The sequence below is a fragment of the Papaver somniferum genome, chromosome 5 (assembly GCF_003573695.1).
Source record: "Papaver somniferum cultivar HN1 chromosome 5, ASM357369v1, whole genome shotgun sequence".
Classification (NCBI taxonomy): domain Eukaryota; kingdom Viridiplantae; phylum Streptophyta; class Magnoliopsida; order Ranunculales; family Papaveraceae; genus Papaver; species Papaver somniferum.
In genome coordinates, this window is record NC_039362.1 from 210,358,439 (window position 1) to 210,368,826 (window position 10,388).

Here is a 10,388-nt window from a genome sequence, read left to right on the forward strand (position 1 = left end):
GAACGGTCACCATGAGCCGAATGTGAAACACATGCTAATGAACTAAAAAAGATCAAGTCCCGCTTAAGAAAATACCTGTCAGTTTATTTATGGTACGGGTCCGGGGAAAAAGAAATGAATTGAAAATTTCTTGGGAGATCGTTATTACAAGAAATTGAGACACCAGCTACCGTTTTTGTGATTCACTAGCTGTTTCAATCATACGTAAATAAAAATAAAAATATGTTACACGATTTACGGTCCATGGACGTGCGGTCTATCTAGTTTCCTTTTATGTGTATATCATGTAATCTGGCTATGCATTACAACTAAGCTGTCTAATATGATGGTTTTCTTTCTTGTCTCTACATCTACTTCCTTCATCTCTGATTCTCCCCAATCACGTTATCAAGCACGAGCTTTTAGCCTAGAGCTGCGACTGTTTTTTTTTTTCTTTGTTTTTAGATCATCAAGTCGTTGAAAGATCTCAGCAGGTTCTATGTTTCGTTTTTATTTTCAATTCCGACGGGTTCTGTATATGAGATGATACCGATTGGTGGCCTGGGTAGTCTAAGAGTCGAAAGAAACAGAAGCGAGAAAACCAGAAGCTGTGTTGCGTCGTAGAATACGAAGAAAAGCTTTATCAAATACTGAAACAGGGGATTCATCATCAACCATCAACCGGGAATAATTTTTTTTTTCTCCCTTTCTCTTTATCTTGTTCTTAATTTTCAGATCTCCAAGATTTAGAACAAAAATTTCAGAAAAATCTATTTCAAAAACAAGGGCTTGTCCTTCAATACAAGTCCGATCTGTTTCAAAATCTTGATTAAAGATGATTTTGGGTTACAAATCTACAATCAGTAAACTTTTCTCTCCAGACCCATTTAGGGATTTTCTCTGAAAAACAGAAAAATAGTGATTTTAGCCTGATTTAGGTTTTCTCCTGTGAATATAATTGAATGAAAATTTGATTGATGATACTCTTCGTATTGCATGCGATAAAATTTGGCTTAGAGATACTCTAACCATACACCGGACCAATTATTTTGTTGCAGCGGTGATTAAGGGACAAAATTGATTCCAACCACTCGACGAAGAGAGCTTCAAAGCTGCGTCGTAGCGAAATCAGTCACCAATTCTTATTGTCTTGACTCACAGGAGATATCATCAACATCGCCACCATCTGGAGACCAATTCGTGTAGAATCACCGATTCAATCGGACCAGCCATCCGAGCCAAATCCCCACGATTAGGATCTACCAACCAGCACGATGATTTTCAACCCGAGCTCGGACTGCTACTCGGACTCATCAGTTCATCTCCGAGCATAACTCGGATAACATTCCTTCCCTATCTCTTGATTTTATTTATACTTGACATGCTATGTTGTGCAGTCTTTTGATTAGTGGCTAAATGCTTAATATCTAAATACTTAAATTAATATCTAAAAGCTTTGAATCAAAATAAATTCGATGCATTTCCTGATCAACAGGTACATACTAATATGTCAACAAGAGGTGAACTCTTTCAAGAATAACATGAAAACTCATCAATCTGCACATCTACTGAATCAAATGAAAGATAAGTATTCACTATTCTTTAAGTTTTTCTGATTCATACAAAGCATGATCCACAATAATCATCCCTGAATACCAATTGCAAGATAGAATGCATAATTTTATTGAGCATGATATGTCTATTTTCTTAGCATTTAACTTTTCTATAATTATTACTCCTCTAGCTATGAATCTGAAAGCACAACAGGAATGGATAGCTTTATTGATATGCAATTGAGCAACATAAACAAATAAGTGCTAAAATCTAAATCTAGTACAAGTTCTAAAGAAGGGATCTGGCAGCCAATATGCAGCTGTTGAGGAAACATCCACCTTCAAACAGATAAGACTTCTTGTTCTTAATTTTGCTACAAAGTCATTTAAGAATGGTGAACATAAATCTAAGTGCAACTATCTTTACTTACCATTTTACATGATAATCACGTAAAAAATAGAGTTTGTTTATCTGTAAATACACATGACAGCATAGCTTACTTTTTATCTGTAATCATTATTTTTGATCATTATTTTTGAACTGAGCTTCTAGCATCAAAAATAGAGCTCGTTTGGATTCATATGATGTAATTCCTGATTTTAATGTGTAAACCTATGGTGAGCATAATGATGCAGAACTTAACACATATTTTTTAGCAACTATGATGTGCAGTACTGTTGCCTTCAGCAAGGCAGACGAAGAGCATTAGTTCAAAACATTTATTGAGCATACAGAGAAAAAGTGAAAGGAAAGCTGGGGAAAGTGAAAGAGGGGAACTGCTATTAAACAGACTGAGTTTTCCTAATCAGACTTGTTATTCATTTTTATGCAATTATAGTATTTATTTGAGATATAGATGTATCTGTTAGTGAATAATGTTGTTGTGGCATTTATTGGCTAATGTTCCTTTTTCCATGGGATAGCAGTGCACAACCTTATTTTGGCTAATGTTCATTCCGTGTGATAGCAGTCAACAGCCTTATTTAGTACGAGGGATGATAGTGAATTCCAGGTCTTCCGCCTGTTCCGGGTCATGCTCTATTTGTTTCGATCTGGGTTTGGACGGTACACGATCAAGGATGTTCCAGTTCTACACATGTACAGAGTTTGGGATATGTAATTTATTATTTTTAGAACATACTTAGTTTTCTAAAGCGCAATGTAATTTATCAATTGTCCGTACATATGGAATGAAAAGTACATCATTTCCACGAGATAAAATTCTTTAAAGTATTTGAGATATATCAGGATGAAAAGTATATCATCGCCACTGATCCGTAATATAAACTCTAAAGTATTTGAGTTTGAATCTCACTTTTGTTACGTAATAAGGCAACATCACATATTAAATATCTCAAGACTCAATGTCTAACAGATAGTGGTTCCCCTCCCACTAACTTAAGGAATATACAATAGTTTGTGGACTAATTATTTATAATGTGACTATATGATTGGGCCATTGAGCTAAGCACTGCTCATCCTTCATTTTCGAGATGTAACAAAAATTAAAAGTCACAAAAGCTCTGTATTTACTAAGAGCTAATTACACCTTGTTAATTGATTGCATATTTTATTTTATTTTTTTATTATTATGAATGTGGAAGGAAACATATTTTAGAGAAATTAATGAGTCAATCTGGTGAAATGTAAATCACTATAGTATTTGGATTATTAAATTCATATTGACTTCAACGATGAAATGTTGTAAATTGACTCATACAAACTTTGACATAACCATAAAGGCACTTTGATGTTTCGTTTTGAAAGGATCATACATACATCGCTGTGTTTGAGTGGACGAGGCAACGGTAAAAAGATTGACATAATGCGAAGTAACGACGTATCTCTCAATAAGTGTTTTCTAAAGTACTAGATACACAACTACCTCCCACCTTCCATTATGCTTTTAAGTACGAAAGCATATTGCTCATTTCACAAAGTCTTCAGTAAAATAAGATTGAGACCATCCTAAGATGCTAATAGTAAAAATCCATATTACAAAGATAACAAGGTGAAATTTAGAAAAATATTCATGCAGAATGCGGATCATTAAAGTGACTTATGGCTCTGGTGAATGTTTTGACATTTTGGACTAGTTATAGTTCCGAAGAAATTTGCGGTTAAAAACTTCTAGCACATATTACACAATACAAAGTGCAAAGGGTCACCACCCTTATTAATGCTAGAGAATTTACATCAAAAGGACTTGATGAATATTGTATGTTTAATAGGATCAATATAAAGCATCTTATACCCAATGGTCTCGTAGAGGCTACCATCAAAGGTTACAGATGGTGCCTAAGGAATAGGTTATGTGTACCAACCTATCTTTTATTGCTTTTGGGGAGATGCAATATTATACGCATCTTACTTAATTCGTTTTTAGAACCCAATATTAGTCAACCTTTTCTGCGTACTAGTTGGTAACTGGATTTAAGACGGACATTCGTGTGCTTACACATTTTTGGTTGCATTATATATGTGCCATCACGACTCCACATCGTACTATGATGGGTCTTCAAAATTGTTAAGTAGTTATGTTGGAAATGAGTTCCCAACAATTATCTGCATTTTAATTTGGCAGGAGATCTCTTACCGCTATATTTGCGGGTTACCACTTTAATGAGACACTCTTCCCGTCGTTAGGGGGAGATAAGAAAAAGAATTTTCTAAGGGAACGACAAGAATTGTCGTGGTGTATTCCCATTATGTCTCATATTGATTCTTGTACTCCACAAATGTAAATGTGAAGTGATAAAGAATATTCGATTTTCAGAATGTACACTGATGTTGCTAAAGTGATGAGATCACACATACCATCTGCAAACCTACCTTCAAAGTTACAAATCCTCAATACAGGATATACACCATAGACTAAGGTGTTACAACTACACTCAGTGGAAGTGTGGTTGAGGTCGTGGCTCCATAAAGGAAGTTGGAGATACCACTTGGTTCGATCAATCCTCACCTATAAAGGAAGTAGGTGGGTAAAGCACAACTTATTTATATCATCAGAAATCATCTCATAAGATTGTCTCTGAATATGTCCATGAATCAAACTGGAGGACGCTCCGAAGTTTTAAATGATTCTAGAGAACAATGAAATCCTGACGGATTATGAGAATGCATATGAGTCAATAGAAGGATCATGCGTGCACGATGATGATATAATCCATAAATAGTTGCTCCAGAAGTAGAGCACAATGAGATCGAACCATGCTTTATTTTGATTAATTTCAAATAAATAGCATATGTGGCCTACGCAATCCAGGCAGAACTTAGTTCTTTGACAAATATACGGGTATTTGGTGTGGTAGTGCTAACCAACCTAGTGTACAACCTGTGGGACATATGTGGTTATTTGTCATAAAGTGTGGTAAGAAGAATGAGGTTTTAAAGCATAAAGAATCACCTTGTGGCGCAAGGTTTCTCACAAACCCCTCGATCACTTACTCTTTTGAACATCATAATGTTTAGTTAATTAGTTTGCTTGGTAGTTTCAAAAGAACTTGAAACATAGTAGATGTGGTTATATCTCTGGAGATTTAGACTCAAAGATATTTGCAAAAGTGCTTGATGGCCTTTTGCTTCCCAAGTCGAATGACTCTAAACCACGGAGTGTGTTTGCAGTTATACTGGAACAGTCAATTATTGATTTAAACAATCAGACGGATGTGGTATACCCATCTAAGTGACTATTTGATTGGGAAGGGATAAACAAGTAAGGTTTCGTGCCATGTGTATTAAATAATTTCCTGATTCAGAATTATAGCTATCTATGTCGACGATATGGACATGATAAGTACCCTTAATGGAATAAGAGATCTTACAAGCTATTTAAAGTCTGAATTCGGGATGAAAATCCTGGGAAATCTCGATCTTATCTATGTTCTAAACTAGAAGACCGAGCTTGTGGTATATTATTCCACCAGTTTTCATATGTCCATTGTCAGGCAATTTAACAAGGACGTGCATGCTTCTAGCACTCCCATGATTAGTCGAGTTTCAAATGTACATAAATGACCAATTCGTCTAAAGAAAGATGACGAAGTTGGGTCGGGAGATGAACTTTCCTTATCTAAGTATAATAGATGCATTATTGTACTTAACATAATGTGCTCTACCAAATGTTACATCCTCAATGAACTTGTTAGCTAGATATAGCTCAGCGCCAACGCAACGTCATTGGAATGACATAGTGAATGCAATCATGTGATTAAAAGTAACCATTGACATAAATTTGTTTTATCCATGCAAAGACATAAAAAGCAATGCTAACGAAAGTGCAACCCAAAGGTTGTTGATTATAAAGGAACAATAATTTCTTCTCCGACGAAAGTAATCATGGAGAGATGCCGACATCAGGGGGAGGATCCAAGGATATTATGTCGACATAATTTATTTCGAAATTGAAGTTGTGTTGTACTCTTTTTCCCTTCGATCGAGAATAGTTTTTCCCAAAGGGTTTTTTCACTCGACAAGGTTTTTAATGAGATAACACTGAAAACATCAAGTATGTTGAATGTTGAAGACATAAATATCACGTTGATATTATTGAAAATATCTGAATCAAAGAAATGAAACACGATAGTCTGTTAAGCAACGTAACTTCCAGAATCAACAACGGGTTCTTATAAACATTCAAGTCACCAAAGTAAAGTATGATAAACTCCTTTTGACTGTATTAGACTAATGGAAATTGTCTGACATCAGGGGGAGCATCTAATGGTGTGTTGAACTATTTTCTTTCACCGAGGTTGCTTTTTGCCACAGGGTTTTGTTACTCGGCAAGGTTTTTAATGATACAACAACAAACACCGGGAAGTAATTTCCCAACTTAGGATATTGTGTTTCCCATTAGGAGTTTCTTCCTTAGAAGTTGTGAAGAAACTAATGAACTTCAACGGAGCAAAGTGATCATCTGTAACGGATCACCTTTACTTGCATTTGTCACGTTGTACTCTTTTCCCTTCGTAAACGTTTTTCCCCAATGGGTTTTCCTTGTCAAGGTTTTAATGAGGCATCATATTCAAGTCCAGCTATGTTATAAGTTTTCTTAATATTGTACTCTTTTTCTTTAGTTCAGGTTTTGTCCCTCTGGGTTTTTTGCCTGACGAAGTTTTACCGAGGCAATTAACTTAGACTAGTCGGTCCTTGAAGATCGTATTGCATGTGATGAACTACATGTAAAGTACGAGATAACATGTGAAATACTATATGTGAAGAGTTGTACCAATGTTTTATCCCACTGGGTTTTTGCTTGTCAAAGTTTTATAAGGCGATTGTTTCGGCACAAGTCATCAAGGAGAGGACGACATTTGAAGAACTACATTCAAAGCACTATATGTGAAGCACTATGTATAAAGTTTTGTTATTGAACCACACAAGGGGGAGTGTTACAGGGCCTACGACCCATAGATGTGCGGTCCATCTAGTTTCCCCTTTATGTGTATGTCATGTAACCTAGCTATGTATTACAACGAATCTCTCTAATATGATGGTTCTCTTTCTTGTCTCTACATCTCCTTCCTTCATCTCTGATTCTCCCCAATCAAAATAAATAATACAGCTCGATCGCATTGATTCGTCAATTCATTTCATTTAATACTTGGGTTTCCATATAAACTCATTTAAGTAAGATGAATTTTATCTAAATCAAGCTAAACATATATAATATCTACTCCCTCCGTTCTTTTTTAATAGGCCAGTTTTGTTTTTAGCGAAATTTAAGGAAATTAAGAGAACTAATCATTGAAAGTGGTCCTCATGACATTTGTCAATAAAAGAAGTGAAGTGAAATGGTCTCCATGACACTTGTTAGCAAAAGAAGTAAAGTGGTCCACATGACACTTGTCATCAAAAGAAGTTAAGAGAAAAGTGGTCCCAAAAAATTAAAATAACATTTGACTTTCCCAATTAGGAAACTGGCCTATTTTTTTGAAACTTTTATTTATAGAAACCGGCCTATTAAAAAAGAACGGAGGGAGTACTACAGTAGCAACATTGATCAATATCAATTATCATCAATGGCTCATCACCATACCATTTCAGGTCTAGTTGGGAAACTAGTGACTGAATTGGAGGTTAACTGCAACCCTGACAAATATTACAAAATTTTTAAGCACCACGAAGACCTTCCGAACGCGATACCTCATATTTACAAAGGCGTCAAAGCTGTTGAGGGAGATGGAATCACTTGTGGTTGTATCAAGGAGTGGAACTATATTATTGGTATTTTCCAATCAAATCTGCATAATTCATTTTCGTACTTGCTCTTCATAAATATATATGTTACTGTGTTAATTTGCGTGTGCATGCAGAGGGTAAATCCCTTACTGTCAAGGAGAAAACCACGTACGACGATGAAACAAGGAAAATACATCACAGTGCGGTGGAAGGAGTATTGTTAGATGATTACAAGAAGTTCGATGCAACACTAACAGTTAATCCAAAGGCTAATGGACATGGAAGCACCGTGAGTTGGGTAATAGATTACGAGAAGATCAATGAAGATTCTCCGGTTCCTTTTCCTTATCTGGCTCATTTCCATCAGATCATCGGAACTCTCACCTCTGCGCTTCTGAGTAAATTATCAACGGATCTGCATATGTGTGACAATTAATAAGAGTAGCTATATGGTGCATGAATATCACTAGGCCCATAGTCGACCTTATAAATCAAACGTGTGATGTACTTGCAAGCATGTGTGGTTTGTTTCGTTTATTTTCGTTATGGACTACTTTGTATTAGTTCTTATTAGTAATCATGGAATAAAAATTGGTCCAATAACCCTCAAAAACTGTTATCTAAAGTTACATTAATTATCGCCTGTCACTTTGCAGTTGCAATTAATCAGCCAGCTCAAACTAACAATCAACTTGATCTAAGATAACTTATTCGCTAAATGACGGCTATTATTTAAACGAGCTGACGGAGTTCTCCAGTATGTAAGGCAAATTTCCGGTGCTGTGACAAGATGGAAGCTACTTTAACCGCATCCACTCTAGTCCTGAAATCCTCGCCAGGTGCTTTCTCAGTTGCACCGATTATTGTTTGCAGAATTTGCAGTGGATCCCCATGACTGACAATCAATACCGCACACCTGCAACCCATATCCATACATTTAGAATCAAGCAACAACCATGAGCATGAAAGTACATTTGATCATTTTCTTAGTAACAAAAACTTGTAATTACCCTTGAAAATCTTTGTCGATGGTTTCTACAGCAGTAGCAAGTCTGGAAGCAACATCTGCTACACTTTCTCCACCTTCTTCAGGCTTCATCAACGGGCCCTTCTCATCATGGTCCCATATCTCCGCGTACTATTTAATGCAAAATCAAAACATATAATGTCAAACGGTGGGGAAAACGTACCAGATTATTGCAGCAAAGACTTGTGGACAATAACCTCCACACAATTAATGAGATTGAGCTTAAAATAAAGTCCAAAGAAAGCAAGGGTTTACTTACTCTTTCATGTGATTGAAGTTCAAATGAAGGTCCAATGAAACGCTCCCGAAGTTCTTCCATCACCTATCAATGACATTTACAACACCAATATAACTCAAACAAGAAGAAAGGGAAAGTATACGATACAGAGATTCATATACAATAATGCTCACTAGTTAGTTCCTCATAACATTTTTTTTCACTGCGAAAATGATTTAACCGACTCAACAGCAAATTTTGGCCCTATGATAATTATTTACCTTACACTGAGAACCTTCGACCGAAATATTGAGAACAGAAGCAGCAACTTGAGCAGTGTGTCTTGTTCTTGAAAATGGAGAGAAACAAATCCTAACATTTTCAATAGGTATATTGATTTCCTTTAATACCTGCACGCACATGGGTACCTATTATTCGTCGAAAGAAAGAAAACTACATTACATAAGTCAATTCTCATTTGATTACATAAGACAATTCGATGCTCGGATGTGTTTCAAGATCGAAGAAAGGCGTGACTCTCCTCCTTTTATGCGAAGGTGGGACCAAGGAAGAAGTCACTTCATTTGATCGAATGAGTAATATAGGCAGAATTTTGGATTTTCGGTTTTAATGCATGTCCGGCGCGCCTTTGGCTCATAGGTTGGCTCATAGTCGAGCGAGGATATATCATCAGCTTAGGATAGAAAGTGGTTCTGTATCATCAGCTTCACGTGGATGTGGATGTATCTTAATGCCTTCCAATGTTGGATTTGGCTTCGACTTTGTAGAGGATAGATATATCACACTTTTTTTTTCTTTGTTCAACTTACCATGGTAAATCTAGTTATTGCCTGGAAATAACGATGATATATGAAAAGAACTTGCCTTTTGGAATGATTCACCTGCTGATCTTGCTTGGTTAACACCTTCATCAGCTAATTGATATTCCGGAAGAACCCAATTTTCCTATTCGATGAAGTTCTTTTAGTGAGAAACTAAACCAATAGTATAAAAATTTAAGGTTTACATTAAAGATCAGGAAAACCGAGTACAAAGTTCACACATGAAACAAACAAAACTGCATGGGGAGAAAAGAAAACAAACCAAAGAACAAACGATGAGTCCTTTCTCGTTTGGAATGCTTTTACCATGTCTCAAAATCCAGTATTTGTTTCCAAGCAACCCAAATTTCGCCATGTCTTCTCAGAATCAATTACCTTAAAAAAGTATAGGAACTTCAAAATCTCTTTCACGTATACTTATCCCCTTCTCGGCTCTGTGGTCATTCCCCAATAGCCTATATAAGTTGCACGATTTTCTGAAATATAAGTTGGACTCTTAACTGTAAGCACATAAATGTCGGTTTTTATACATTGACCCGGTTTTTCTAGAACTTCTGTTTTATTGAAGTTTTCAACAGACGCA

At 36.0% G+C, this 10,388-nt stretch overlaps 1 protein-coding gene and 1 pseudogene across 1 annotated transcript; one reads left to right on the forward strand and one right to left on the reverse strand.

Annotated features, from left to right (window-relative positions):
• Positions 1 to 7,559: 7,559 nt before the first annotated feature.
• On the forward strand, positions 7,560 to 8,121 carry LOC113282268 (annotated as a pseudogene).
• Positions 8,122 to 8,319: 198 nt separating this feature from the next.
• LOC113278540 lies at positions 8,320 to 10,179 on the reverse strand. The gene is made up of 6 exons (XM_026527355.1): positions 10,068 to 10,179; positions 9,849 to 9,929; positions 9,245 to 9,373; positions 9,006 to 9,068; positions 8,730 to 8,857; positions 8,320 to 8,635 (listed from the first exon to the last, which is right to left on the reverse strand). Exons 1-6 carry the CDS (start codon positions 10,158 to 10,160, stop codon positions 8,452 to 8,454), a joined length of 678 nt encoding a protein of 225 aa, XP_026383140.1. The 5' UTR covers positions 10,161 to 10,179; the 3' UTR covers positions 8,320 to 8,451.
• Between the last annotated feature and the right edge of the window lie 209 nt (positions 10,180 to 10,388).

Coding starts and splice junctions, on each gene's coding strand:
- LOC113278540 (XM_026527355.1), bottom strand. CDS start 10,160: ATGGCGAAATTTGGGTTGCTTGGAAACAAATACTGGATTTTGAGACAT. Junction 9,930..10,067: donor GACTCATCGTTTGTTCTTTG/GTTTGTTTTCTT, acceptor TTCATCGAATAG/GAAAATTGGGTTCTTCCGGA. Junction 9,069..9,244: donor TCGAAGGTTCTCAGTGTAAG/GTAAATAATTAT, acceptor TGTCATTGATAG/GTGATGGAAGAACTTCGGGA.